At 53.4% G+C, this 14,165-nt stretch overlaps 1 protein-coding gene across 6 annotated transcripts in view; it reads right to left on the reverse strand.

Annotated features, from left to right (window-relative positions):
• The window catches only part of DNMBP (dynamin binding protein), a 36,396-nt gene that overhangs the window by 5,314 nt on the left and 16,917 nt on the right, over positions 1-14,165 (reverse strand). For 4 of the 6 annotated variants that reach the window (XM_075504770.1, XM_075504775.1, XM_075504771.1 and 1 more), the window contains 5 exons: positions 3,736-3,923; positions 3,016-3,115; positions 2,187-2,334; positions 1,653-1,670; positions 787-986 (listed from right to left, as the gene is read on the reverse strand). In XM_075504770.1, coding sequence (XP_075360885.1) covers positions 787-986; positions 1,653-1,670; positions 2,187-2,334; positions 3,016-3,115; positions 3,736-3,923 — 654 coding nt within the window. Of the gene's footprint in view, positions 1-786; positions 987-1,652; positions 1,671-2,186; positions 2,335-3,015; positions 3,116-3,735; positions 3,924-8,604; positions 8,791-14,165 lie in introns of those variants that run through there. The other 2 variants (XM_075504774.1, XM_075504772.1) reach the window with 2 other exon arrangements.

Below are 14,165 nucleotides of genomic sequence, written 5' to 3' on the forward strand. Positions count from 1 at the left end.
TGGGAGGAGGTGGAGGGGGATCTGCTCACAGCCTGCAGCTACTTGAAGGGCAGCTACAAAGGTGATGGGGCCAAACTCCTCTCAGCAGTGCCAGGCAATACAGCGAGGGGCAGCGGCCACAGATGGCGGCTTGAGAGTTTCAGGGTAGATCAGGAAGCACAGCTTCACCATGAAGGTGGTGTATCCCTGGCACAGGTCAGCACCTCTCGGCTGTGAAATCTCCATCCTTGGGGGTCAGTGAGAATCGGCTGGAGGGAGCGATGGCCGATCAGAGCCAATGTTGGGGACAATCCTGCTCCAAGCAGGAGGTTGGACAGGAGACTTCAGAGGGCTCTTACAGCCAGCACCTCTGTGATTCTGTCCCATCTACAGATATAGCTTCAAACTTAGTCTCCAAATCTCAGTAAGACAGAGACTGCCCTAGCAGATTAATTCCCTACTTGTGTTGTTTAACTGCATTTTTAAACTTTAAATATATATTCTTTTGTCTTATAATTATTTTTGTTTTCATTTAATAGCCATGTGGTCAGCAACTGCATACATTTCATATCTCTGTATCACAAGAAACAGCTAAAGTCAGATGAAAACCACATTACTTTAAGTATTGTATCTCATGCTCAAATTCTTTAAATGCAGCTCTTCTACTGCCCTTCTGTGAGGGCACAGACTTTGGGAGCAGATTCCCTCCTTGACTGTGGTTGCCAGCTAAGGCTCAGGAGCTGACAGATGCCAACCTCAACACACCCACTCCTGTCTCTCTCTCCCCATCACTACCCAGCTACTCACCCAGGTCCTTCCGGCGCTTGTATTCGTTGATGTTGACGTTGATTTCTTTGACTGCGAGGACAGCAGCTGTGAGCGGTGCCTTGTCAGGGTGAGCCTCAGGGGTGGCGCTCAGCAGCTCCATCAGCAACAGTGGGTACCGCATCACCCTTTGCACTGGCTTGATGAGGAAGGAGCCCAGGTTAATGTAGTTTGTGCAGCCCCTGGGAAATTGGGACAAAGGAGATGCACCAGGTTTCAGTCCAGCTCTGCCATGCAAATTCTGCCCCCTCAAACGAACCCCAACCAGACCCAGAATACCAACGCCTCTAAATCCACTGTACTCCCTAAGTCACGCCACCCTCATCTCCAAACTCACTGCACTCCTGAACCCCCAGTGATCTGAAATCAACCCCAGGTTTCCAGACCTCATTCACACCATATGACCCTTCCCAGCCAGGATCCTCTCCATCACCAGGCCCACCACAAAACCCCACACAGGCACAATCTCAAACTTACCAGAGTGCCACTTGCCTCAGACTCTGTCCCACCACACGACTGCCCAAATCTGAGCCCCACTGCAGGACAGACTGTGCTCAGGACCACAGCTGGCACAGGGCTCTCCTGGCTCCTTGGGGCTGATGGCTCCCAAAACCTGTTTCCTGCCCAAGACCTCCCCTCACTTCATCACCTTCCTGTGCTGCCTGCCTGTGTAGCCCATCCATTGCCTCTGTTGCGATCGTGCCAGACACCCTGCTCCTCCCAGACGTGCCTCCAGGAGGCACCGTTAGGGCCCCCAGCATGCACCCAGCCAGGGCAGGAGGTTAGTTACAAGGGAGCAGCCAGGCAGGACAGACACAAGCGGGGACTAACAGGAAGGATGCACTTACCACTCACTGTACAGGCTCCTGCCGGCCCACAGAGTGCCAAAAAGCAAAGAAAAGCAACAGGTTAATGGAGCAGCAGGCGTGCAATCCCGCAGCCAGCACTTTCACCCCCTCCCGCAGTGATGCTGCCAGGGCAGTGGGCAGCCCTGTCCCCCCAGAGCAGCTGCTGGCGCTGCCGGATCCCGGGACATTAACCTCCACAAGCTGGAGCCCTGGCAGTCGCTGAGCCAGGCAAAGCGGCTCCTTCACCAGCCACGGTGGGGCAGGGCTTGGGGAATAGGAGCCCTCAATCCAGGACATGCCACCTTCTCTGGTGGCTCCTGCTCAGAGTTTAAGGGGGCCTACAGGTGTCCCAGTACCTGTATGTTGGGGCAGGGGGCATTTGAACCCGCAGCCTGGTCAACTATGCATTGACACAGCCGTCCTGTCTCCAGTCACCACCTGAACTGTCCAAGCACTGCTGGCAGAGGGGCAGGGATGTTGGAGACTGACCCCCCCTACCCCAGCCTGGTGGCCACCACAGCCAAAGGCTCCAACCTGAGGCTATCCAGCAGGTCCAGGAATAGTTTCTGCATCTTCTCATCCTTCTCATAGGTTTCCAGCAGTGCGATGGCCTCATCATGGTTCTGGCAATACACCCTGTAGACGCTCTCCAGCTCTGCACGCTGTGCCAGGAACACTGGTCCTACAGACAGCAGCAAAGCAGGACTTCAGTGTCCCCAGCTGCCTTCAACAACCCTGGTACGTCTCATGGTGAGACGCCCAGTGTCCCCTTCCCCACACACAGCTCGAGGGGACAGTGTTACTAGAGAAACCAGGATGCCTCCTCATCGCCCTCAGCATGCCCATACATCCTTCCTGCTTCCCTGTCGCTGCAGGCCGGGGGACAGAAATGGGAAGCTGTGCATCAAAGGTCTGCCAAGGCAAGGAGGCCCCAGGCTGAAGCCAAGGGCATGTCATGATAACTCACCAGGACATGTTCACTGGTGCTTTCAGGGGACTATTTACCTAGCTGAAGAGCCCCCAGGGGAACCCCAGGAGCCACTTAGCCCAGAGACCTCAATCCATCCAGCTCTCCCAGAGGTGAGGAGCAGGGACACCGGTCAGTGGCAGCATAAGAGTGGGACTCCCTTTGGGGCAAGGGGCCAGGGAGGGCCACAAGCACTGTGTTTCTCAGCATAGCGATCCATGGGGCAACACAGATCTCCTTGGCTTCGCTGCTGGACTGATGAGCAGCGACAGGGACAAGCGGGAAGGAAGCCCAACTGCAGTGACACTCTCCTGCCATTTAAACTACTCTGTTCTGCCCCACCACTAGCAAAGCCCATCCCAGCCTGCTGAGAAAAGGTAACAGCAGAATTCATACCGATGGCATCTGAAGCCTCCAAGGTGGACAGCAGCTGCTTGGAGAAGCTAATTACCATGTGGATGTTTCCAAAAAGACCCTCAAAGTCTATGTTCTGCATCTAGGGAATGGGAAGAGAGATGTCCTGAATGGGGGAACACATCCCAGCCAGACCCAACAGCCCCCCCCTTGTCCTCCTGCAACCCATCAGTCTCAGCTCCACAGCGGCCATCTGGTGTGACTTCCTCCCACCACAGTGACTTCTGTACTCATCCCTTGTCCCCCACTGCACTGAAGCTCTCAATCCTTATGTGACCTACCAAACACAGTGTCTTCCTCTTTCCCAGCAGCTTCATTCCTGCCTCTGTTCACCTGATATTCTCCCTCTCCTCCCACCAACTGTCCCCATGCCAAGACCCCATATTTTCTTTCTCCTGACAATGAATTTAACCTACAAACCAAATGAAAAGGAACATTTCTTGCCCCAGGAAATGAATCTGTGATACTTGCTGCCAGGTCTCTTGCTCTCAGCAATGGTGAGAGCTCAGCAGGATCCCAAAACAAATGGGCTATTTCTATGAGTGCAGGGAGCAATGAGAACCATCCTGCTTCCCTCAGCATAGCTGAATTTCCCCTATGGATTCCTGTGCTGCTGCTTGGAAGTCTTCAAGAACAAAGTGCACTCAGTATCCTCACCCCATCCCACCAGTGCTGCACTGTAAGTTGCCCCCATGCTCTTACCTGTGTCTGCTGCAGGGGCACCATGATCCTCTCCACGCACATCTCCAGGTCTCGGATATAGTCCCGCTCTGTCTGGAGCAGTTCCTCGATAACCTTGGACCTCTTCTCCAGCATCCTTTGCTCTGGGCTCTCAGTGGCAGCTGAGGATGTCTCCAGGGATGGTGTCTGGGAGGACAGGAGAGTCATCTCTGCAAGACAGACAAGCAAGATCAGCATCCTCCAGTGAGGATGCAAGGACAGGAGACAAGTAGCGCCTGAACTGTGCTACATGCAACCTGTAAGACTGCTAAAGACGACCATTAGAGAGCAAGAGTGTCCATTCAAGGACCTCTCCAGAGAAGCCATCCCTGGCACTCCCAGCCCCAGGGCAGCAGGGAGCCCCGGTCTGCTCCCCCAGCCTGCCCTTGCAGCGCCAGTAACGCCCGTCATCAGGGCAGCAGGCACCGAGCAACACAAACCTGCTCCAGACCGTCCTCCCTGATGCCGGCCGGGTCCAGACCCCTCTCCCCAGCTCCGCCGCCCCAGAAATCTCCGTGGGGCTGAGCAGACGGGAGAGGAGCCCCGCTCCCCTCCTCGCCCTCTTTCCAGCCAAGTAATGGCGGCTGCCCCCTCCCCTCAGGCTGGGAACAGGGTCTCCATTCTCCAGCCCCGGGGCATTTCCATCTGAATGGCCGAAAAGGCCTTGGGCACCCACAACGGGGCTGCCGGCGGCAAAGCCTGGAGCTGGACCGCGGCGAGCAGCGCCGCGCGGGGCCGGGGAGGCCGGGGCGGCGGCGGCCTCAGGCAGGAGGCCGGGGCGGGCACCCAGCGGCCTGCACGGCGGAGGCCCGGGGTGGCTGGATGCGCCCCATGGGCGGCCACGCTGCCACGGCGGGTGGCCCCGGGGCGGAGGGGCCCCCAGCACAGCCCAGGGACCTGCTTCGTGCCCAGGCTCCTGTCTCCCCCGCAGCCGCCTCCCGGCCCTACCCTGGCAGGGTGCCGGGGCGCACGGCCCGGGCAGCGCGGCTGCCCTGCCTGCAGGGTCTGGGGCCGTGCAGGCAGCTGGCCACCCTCCTCTTCCCTGTCCCAGGCCTCCAGCAGCCGCTTTTCCTCCTGGTTTTCTGTCCCACCTGCAGCTCCCAGGCCGGCCCAGCCCCCTCAAGTTTTCATTGAGACATTTCATCCCCCAGCAGATTCCTGGGCCCCAGCCGCTTTCTACCCCACCTGCCTGCTTTTAAAAGCATGTGCCCTCTGGCCAAAACCACAGCAACAGTACCGCCCCCACCCCCCAAATTCAGCAGAGCCCTCTCTCCAGCACCTCCCTGGGACACGCCTCTGAAGCAGGGTCTGGCCCAGAAACACTCAGGTCTCCCCCATTTTATGGCTGCTTTGCAGAGCTGAGGCCCACGGGACCCCTGAGCCCCTTACAGCACCCCAGCCTACCTCAGGTACCTGATTTAAGGCCAATTGCTGATTTGACAATGGCCGTCCACTCCAGCCATCTCCCACGGATCCCCAGCTGCTCTCTCTCAATGGGATTTTATTAGTTGTGGACATGCCCCAGCTCAGACATTTGTAAAAATATTTTTGCAGGACAGGCGCTTCCACCTCCTTGACCTCTCCAGTTACAGCCGTAGGCAACAGCGGCTGAGCGTGGGGGATACAGCCCTACCACCAGCTTCAGCTCTAAAAGCAGGCTCAGCTGGACTCCCCAGGACACCCAGCAGGGCTTGGGACTTATCCTGGTACGCCAGCACCCACCGTGCACAGCCCCAAGAGTCCCTTGTGCTCCCAGCCACTTCTGCCCAGGGGCTGAGCGTGCCCTGCCCACAGCCCCCAGCCTTGCCCTGCCAGCTGACAGCAGTAACCAGCGGCAGTGTGAAACTTAGGATGGGAAATTGTTGCCTTAGCCTAAGCATCTTGCCTGCTGCTCTGCCAGGCTCAGGTATTTGCACTGAAACAGCCCAGGAAAGAGAAGAAACACCAACTTGGCCTATAACTAGCTGAAACTGTGCCCGTCTCCAGCCCTTCCCGTTGCAGAGCAGCAGTGACAAACAGAAACCATCGGCATGAACAGCAACTTCCCACAGCTACCTGGGCTGAGGAAGAACTGGCGTGCCTCTTGCACACACTTCCAAATCAGTTCCAGACACTACCCCAACCGCAGCAAATGGGAAACCCAGCTGAGACCCTGCTCAGAACATGCCCTCGACACGGGAGGGAAGATACCCATCTCTCTATGCAGGCGTCTCTGCCGCCCTGCCTTGAAATCGAGTCTGGGGAGAGCCAAAAGGGCCAGCTCCGCAGAGGAGGATTTAGCGGCACAACCAGCACTATATTTAGTGAGCAATTACAGCGCATCGGGAAGAGCAGATTCACTGATTCCTACTGGCAAGCATCCTGAAAAATACCCCCACCAGAGCCACCCTGCATAAGGGAGAAGGCTGGTTTCAGCTAAGTCAATGGCTGTCTTGGTTCCCCACCTGATAAGTCCCCAATCATGAACTTTATCAACTCAAATGCAGCAGGAGTCTGCGAGGAGGGCCTGGGAGCAGCTGCTGGGTTTAACATTTGCTGTTTGCATTTCCACAGCATCTGCAAAGCCTCAGTAACAGACCAGGCCCTGCCGTGCAAGGTACTCTAGAAGCACCCAACACGGGTACCCTGCCTGAGACACAGCACTTGGAGCCTGAACAGAACACGAGACAGAAAGATGTACAGGAGGGACAGAGAAACATCACTCAGCAGGTGTCTGTAGCTCAAAGAGTTAAGCATGTAACAACAAATGAGTTATTTTAAAGAAAGATGTATTTTTTTTAAGGAATAGCATTTGTTTTGCAGGGGAGCAAGCTCAAGTGGGAGGGCAACATGGAAGACACAGGAAGGTGTTAATGATGATGCAATGCAAATTTGTGTGTGAAACCTGAAATGCAAACAGGTGTGTGAAACTCAGGCGAGGGTGGGCGGGTGAGCTGATACCGCAGCATGGGGTGGCCTGGGAAGAATCTTCAAAATGAAGACCAGCCAGAATAGCCAGAAATGACCCATGCAGCAGCATTTGGGAAGACAAATGGAAAAGATTACATTTGCCTTGGTCAAAGAATGGGATTTTGCATTTATTCCCAGGCAAAATGCCACCAGATGAAGCTTTGTAGAGGACATCTTGGGAGCTTACCGTACCACCAAACCACCTTGCTGTGCTCCCAGCTTTAGCCATAGCTAAATTGCAGCCACACGATGTGACTGGCTCCGGCTCACCAAAACGGAGCTGGGGATGCCCAGTGCTGCTGGTGAACACAGCAGCTCCCCACGCTCCACCGAGCAAAACCCAGGCAAGTAAATCTAGGTCAGGCCCTTTCAGAGCGCGCCCTGCAGCGAGGCTTCGACTGACACTCGTGAGAGTGCCAGCTCCACGGCACCCTTCCTCTGCAAGTCTCAAATCCTCGCCTGTGGAAGGGAAATTAAAACCTTCCCTGCACAGGTTTTAAGCCCATAGTAGTCATCAGCTCAGCTTGCTTGACCTGGCAGGATGCTGGCCACCAGTTCTATCCACTTATACTGTATCAGCGTTTCCATTATTTTGAAAACTTACATAGATTATTTCTCCTCTGGCCTTCTTGCTCTTTCTGAGTATTTCAAGATTTGTTTAAAAACAAGGCTATGCTGCAGCCAAGTCTCTTAGGACTCTTGCTGTTTATCACTAGTCCGGCATCCTCCTTCAGCAATGGACTCAAAAGTTGTCCTGCCCCTTTCCAAACACTTGCAGTTCAAAAAATTCAAATACAGAATTTGTTTTTAATATTTGGCTCTTCTATCTGAGCAATATGTATAATACTTAGGGTTTGTTTCTGACACATTTAAAAACCCTCACTTTTTGTATTTCATATTATCTCTGTTGATTGCCATCAGTTTCTTTTTTCCTGTTTGTCACACATTCTTCTATGTCTAATAGCAGCTTTCTAATAGCTTTCTAATTTTGTCTAATAGAGGCTTATTAAGCATTTAACTAAACCCACCCATTTCACAGCTGTGGGTTTTGGTCACGTAGTAAATGCTTTTTAAACAGATCTCCACTTTACTTCACAGATTGTCTCTTTAAGTGTTACCTTTCAATTTGAGTCATCGTGCCCATCGATTTTGGAGGCACTAAGACATACACCACAGCTGGAATGGGCTCCGTTAGCTTGCAGGAATGCGACTGGTATTTCTAATGAAGCCACCAAATTCCAATCCAGTGACAAATTTGTGTTTACCCATGACACGGATGCCAAACGGGCATTCAGAAATACATTTCCAAAAACAATGTTCTCAATCACAATTTTCAGAGACTCAAATTTTGTTCTCTTGTAGGTTGCACGAGCTCCGCAATCTACCTCTCTAAATTAAAACCTCTAACAACATTGTTTTCTCTATCCCCTTTGGTGAAGTTGCGACAAGTCCTTGGCTCTGTGGATTGGTTTGATGGTCTGTGACAGCCTCCCAGGAGCACCTGCTTTTGAGCTTTGCTAGTTTGCCTGCTGACGCATGGGAGATTCAAGACCGCCTCATAACCCAGCCCCAGGCAGCGAAGTGTCAGGATGGAGCACACTCCCACCTCTGCCCTTCCCATGGAGGCCATGATTTAATATTGCAATCACACAGCTCATCCTCCTCGTCTCAGAAATACCACTTTCACCAACTTTCTTCCAATTAATGAAAACTTCTAGTTCTTACTACCCAACCTCCTAGTGGGAGCACACATGCAATTAGAGGTTTTCTTCCTGCCCCGCTCTGGAAGCAGAGTTGACCCATGAAGACCAGATCCAATGGGATGCGTGCCCATCATGCACGGGCCGGGGGGCTCACCCAAAGGGCTGCATCGCCCCCCAACTCCTCCTCGCCGGGGCTCACCTGCCAGCATCCCCCGTGGCACGGCACGGCGCAGCCTCGCAGGGCGCCCAGGCTGCTAACGCAATCTGAAGAGGGACGTGCTGCCCATCAGCGCTGAGGACAACCCCTCGCACCGCTCGGTAAGCACAAATCTCCGACTGGAGCTGCACCCACTCGTGAAGCGAGCCCAGCCCCAGGCTCACAGCTCAGCAGAGTCAAGCAGTGACTCAGGACAAAACAAACCAGCTGCAAATATTTGAAGTATGTGGACGCCAGGAGGGGAGGAGCCACTGCCTACCATGAGAAGAGAGGGGATGAAACTAGGGCAGGGAATAATTAATCTGAGCGAAAGGCTAAACTCGCTGCCAGGAGCAGGATCTGGCTGGGGTGAAAACTCTCACTCTGGACATCGGTAATAAGCCTGTAACAGAATATATCCACTGCTCCAAAAGCAACAGACTGGATATATTCAGTGTCGCATTGCTCCTTAGGAGGAAGCGGGGGGTGCAGCAGAGAGGTGCCATGGCAAAAGAGGACTTCAGTCCACAGAATTGAATTCAGCCTTGGCAGAGTCCTGAGACCACGCAGCAGGAGATGAATCCAGACAAACCATAAAAATGAGCTGAACTGGAACAGGTTGGGGACACTCCTCCAGGGCCACTGGAATGGCTTGATGTCTCAAAGATATCTGATGCAGAGCCCACTTGGTGGGGACGTCTCTATGCCAGATAAGATTACAACCATCACCCCAAACAGCCTGTGGTTGTCCAGACATGAACACAGCCCCACCGCATTCAGTGTGAACAGAGGATGGTCCCAACCCATGATGCAGAAAAGAAGTGAAATAATACGATGGTGTACAAAGAGCTAACCTTCTAAAGCTGAGGCAGAGCATCAACGAAAGTGTGAGCAAAAATGCTGATGGAAAAACGAATGAAAGCTGGGAGTTCTTTAAAAGGATGTTTTAAATAGATAATCCAAAAAACATGGTTATGCAATCAAGAGAACAATATTGATGAAAAATCTGTCCTGGGTCTGTGCTTCAATAAAGGCAGCAAATATAAATAAATGAATGAATATAGAAAACCAGATAATAGACAGAAGACACACCAGGAACTCTGAAGTACAGAAAAATGAGAAAAGAAAGATATAAAGAAAAATCCATGGATGGTAGAATTAAGAATTCAGTTTTCACTTTTTAAATGAGGAAATAGAATGCTACTTTATAATGGACTTTTAATTCCATCCAGGGCAAAAGAAACCCTTTCAATGACGCAATCCCACAAGTAAGCAAAGACAGTAAAATTTTGGTAAGTTTGGCAAAAAGGCAGAATTATACAATAAATATTCTGTTTCTTTCTGTCTAAACAGCAGAAATAAGATCTTGCTAACTGGCACCTCAAAAACCCATTGCCAGTGGAGAATATCCAGAAAAGAGGGCATTCCTAATCAGGTTCTCCAGGGACTGTATTTAGAGTTGATCCTACACAATATTTCTAAAGTAAATGGAAAATCACTGCCATCATGTAGAGAACCGAACATCAATTGAACAGGATTGCAAATAAAGTTGAGGCCTATGAGTCACTGAGTGACCCAAGGTATCCTGAATAAGATGGAATTATTGAAACCGTGCAGGTTTAATGCAGACAAATGCATTAATGTAGTAATGGAGACAAGAAACGCAGCCACACGCAGCACTGTATTCTGGGGAGTAATGCTTCTGCTTGGTCTGCCAAAACTCAGCAGGAGTTCCCTGAGCGCTGCAGAGGCAGATTGGGGTCCTCGGACAAGGGCACAGGAGCGCAGCAAGGCAAACCTCTGTGCAAGCAAGTGCTGACACCCACCCAGAATGCCTCATGCAGCTCTGAAGTCCACTATTTTAAAAGAGTCTGAACTGAAGAATGAGTGAGCATCAGGAAGAATAAATACTGAAAGGTCTTCCTGTGAGTCTTTGCCATGAGTATTTTAAGACTCTATTCACTACAAAGAACTGAAGACTGAAAAATTACTTAATTACAGTACCTGCCTGAGAAGAAAGTCCATCAACTAAAAAGCTCTAATTTAGTAGAAAAAGGTTCAGAGCTGAAAAGCAACACATTAGCATGTAAAACCTTTAAGAGTGATGGTGACTAAGCAGCAAAGCTATGACAGGCGGGTTCTCCTGTTGATGTGGCAGGCAGACACATCCGAGTCTCATCCCAGAAGAGATGCTCGAACCAAGCAGCTGCCACCGGCCTGCACCGCCAAGAAATCTGTAAGAAGTGTAATAACCCTGCTTACGGAAGATCAGGTCATGTCATCTCTACCAAGGCTTTCAAGTCCTAAATTCTGTCACTCTGTGGACAGGAGAAGGAACCTGGGAGAGAAGTAGACAGTATTAGAAAAGGTGCCTGGAGCACACACGGAGGGGAAAAACAGAGCTGACTTCTTCCTACCAGCTGGGCAGAAGGGTGTCTGCTGCCAAGCGCGATGGGAGGGCTTTTGGGGAGGTTCCCAGGTGCTGGCGAGGTCTTACACTGAGGCAGCTACAGCAGCAAAGCATATATGCCAAGGAGGGCTGTTGTGGGTGCAGCACTGTGCCCCAGCAGGGCAGGAGGAGGAATGTAAAAGGGAATTGCAGCCAGAAGCAGGCCACGGGATGGACAGACAGTGTTTCAAAACACCTGGAGCCTTCCTCCCTCCTTTCCTGCTGTGGGACACGGGCCCTGATGGCAAGGGTATCTTGCCCTGCACCTCCCACAGCCATTCCTGCACCCCTGAGCCTGCCACAGTGGGGAAAAAAATCCAAAACCCCCTCCCAGCGCAAGCGTGGGTGTATGCAGCGTCTCATTTAACATCAGAGGAGTGAAGGCTCTTGCCCAGCATTGCAGTTTGTCCCGGCTCCTCTTGCAAAAGCTGGCCGGGTCAGCACTGCTCCAGCCTCCCAAGGCTTTGTGGGCCGTTTCCCTCCCCACTCTGCTGCTGGCTCCTCCTAGCTTCCCTGCTGCCCTTTGGACGTCCTGGCATTGCAAAGCCTCTCCCTCCCCTCGCCCTGGGGACACAACTGAACAAAGTCCCACCCTACCAGGGCAGCTCGAGAGCGCAGAAATGCAGCCGACAGAGCCTGCTTAATCAAATACCTCCGGAGGACAGATCTCACGCTGTTTAAGCTGACAGGCAGCCGCAGCCTCCAGCTCTGCCACCTCTTTGGCTGCTGTACTGCAGTGCTGTTTTCCTCTGCATTTCAACCCCCCTTCATGGAGAGTTCACACAGATGCCCAAGACAGATGCTGGCAGAACGGGCACAGAAGCAAACAGGTTTTCAGGCACATGGCTGCCCAACGGGGAGGCCAGTCCACTAACAAGTGCTCTTTCACTCCCTCTGCCCAGACCCTACCACCTTGCTTCCCCTTCCCCAACACAAATATCCTTGCAACAACGAGCCAAGCCCAACAAAGCTGTCTGCAGCCGACTCTGTCCCAGCCACGGTGTCAGTGGGACGATTCTGCCCATGCCAAGACTGCCTGAGCCCTCCAGCTTTGGTATCTCTCCAGCTCCAGGGTGCCGGATGATGGGACTGGAGGCCCAGGGGTGGCTCGGGGACCCAGGACACAGGGCATGCAACTGCTGTAGCATGGGCAAGTGACCACTGCAGTACTGAGGGGCTGGTGATGCAGGAGGTACCGTTCCCATCTGCGACAGCCCCACAACATGCAGGTGCCCTGATGTCCTGCCCATGTGTAATCAGGCAACTACAAGTACTTGCCCTCCATGTCCGTCCGAGTGCTACAACTTCCCCTATTTCCTGCTTTGTGCTGCCTGCAAACAGCTGCCATACTTGCCCTCCACAGGGCCAGGATTTGGTTCCTACACACAGAATCTGTTCACGATGGGTTATAAAAGTAAAACAGGCAGTGGGAATAACCCCAGCACCTCACCCCTTCCCCCATGAGGAACCTCAGGGCCCTGAGAGAGCAGACAAATCAGGGCGACAGGTTGTAGGGTGTACCCAAAACACTTGGGGCACAGGTGGAGGAGCCACTGAAAGGACAGCAGTGAGCCGTGGGTCTGTGCCACCTGGGCTTCCCTCCCACCTGGGCCTCTGCAAAATAGGGGCAACAGCCCTGGCAGGACAGGTAGGTGACTGTACAGAGGGGTAACGATGATGATGCCCATTTCAGCAAGCTCCAGGGTTTCCCATGAGAGCCCGGCTGTGCCAGCCACCCGCCTGTGCCAGAGTCCCGGTGCTGCCCCAGTGCCACGGCAGGGCGAAGGCACACCCAAGGCAACTGCCCAGCATTTCCCTGCGTACCTTGCTTCTCCTTCCTGGTCTGCACAAACTCCGAGTGCCGCAGGGCACTGGGAGCCGTCCGTCTGTAGAAGCTGTTTCGCTGCAGCACGGAGCCCACCCTGTTTGTTTCCTCGGCCTCCTGCTCCCAGATCTGGCTCCAGTCCGGCCGGCCCGTGCGTACCCTCGAGCGCTCTGCTATGCCGCTGCTCCTGGCTGGCATCCCAGGCCCTGGGGCTGCTCTTTCCAGCTCCTCATGGCTGTTGTAGTCCATGTCCTGCATCTTGGACTGTGTGTAGCAGGTGCCTGACCCCAGGCTCATGCTACCATCTGCTGAGGACCAGCCCACAAATGCAGGAGCTTCACAACCTCTGTCCAGACTGCTGCAGTCCACGACATGGCTTTTGGGCTGCCTGTGCCGCTCAAAGTCTTCTTGGTCTTCTTGCTCCCTGACACCTATATACTGCCTTTCCTGCTCTCTATATGCCCCAGAGCCTCCATCCTCTCTATAACCCTTTTCCCCTTCCCTATATACTTGACTGCCTCCATCCTCTCTATACTGCCTTCCCCCCTCCCTATACTCCCCAGAGCCTCTCTCCTGCCTCCACTGCCTTTCCCTTTCCCCATAATGTCTTTCACCCTCACCGTAGTCCCTAGGATCTCTGTCCTCCTTATACCACCTTCCCCCCTCCCTATACTCCCCAGGTACTCTGTCCTCTCTGTACCGCCTTCCTCCCTCCATATACTGCCCAGGTACTCTGTCCTCTCTGTACCACCTTCCTCCCTCCATATACTGCCCAGGTACTCTGTCCTCTCTGTACCGCCCTTCTGCTATCTCAGAACTGCAGTCTCTGTATTGAACGCCCTCCCTCTCATACACCCCGTAGTTTCTACCCTCTGCATCCTGGCTTTTGTCTTCCCAAGCACTGTCCGCTCTCCTGCAGTCCGCATACTGGATACCTCCCTTGCAAAAACCTCCACAGTCTCCATTCATACTCTGTTGGTCCACGGAGACGCCCTTCCCTCTCCTGTAATGGTCCCAGTCACTGTCTGCTTCCTGACAGCCCGGGTACTGCCTCCTCACCCCGGGTCTGTCATTGCAGTGAGCCTCACCATGCAGCGTGGCCACCCCAGCCACGTCCTCTCTCCGCATGGCACGACAGTCCTCATATTCCCAGCTGACAAGCCGTGGCTCCAGCTTCGGATCCTCCACACCGTGTTTCGTCCCGGGATAGGTGCACATAGTCCTGCTGGGGTGCGGCGCAGGTGCTGACTGCCTTTGCTACCTGCTCCCCGAGCCCAAGCCCCAGCTGAT

This window comes from Mycteria americana, chromosome 6 (assembly GCF_035582795.1).
Source record: "Mycteria americana isolate JAX WOST 10 ecotype Jacksonville Zoo and Gardens chromosome 6, USCA_MyAme_1.0, whole genome shotgun sequence".
NCBI classification, from domain to species: Eukaryota; Metazoa; Chordata; class Aves; order Ciconiiformes; family Ciconiidae; genus Mycteria; species Mycteria americana.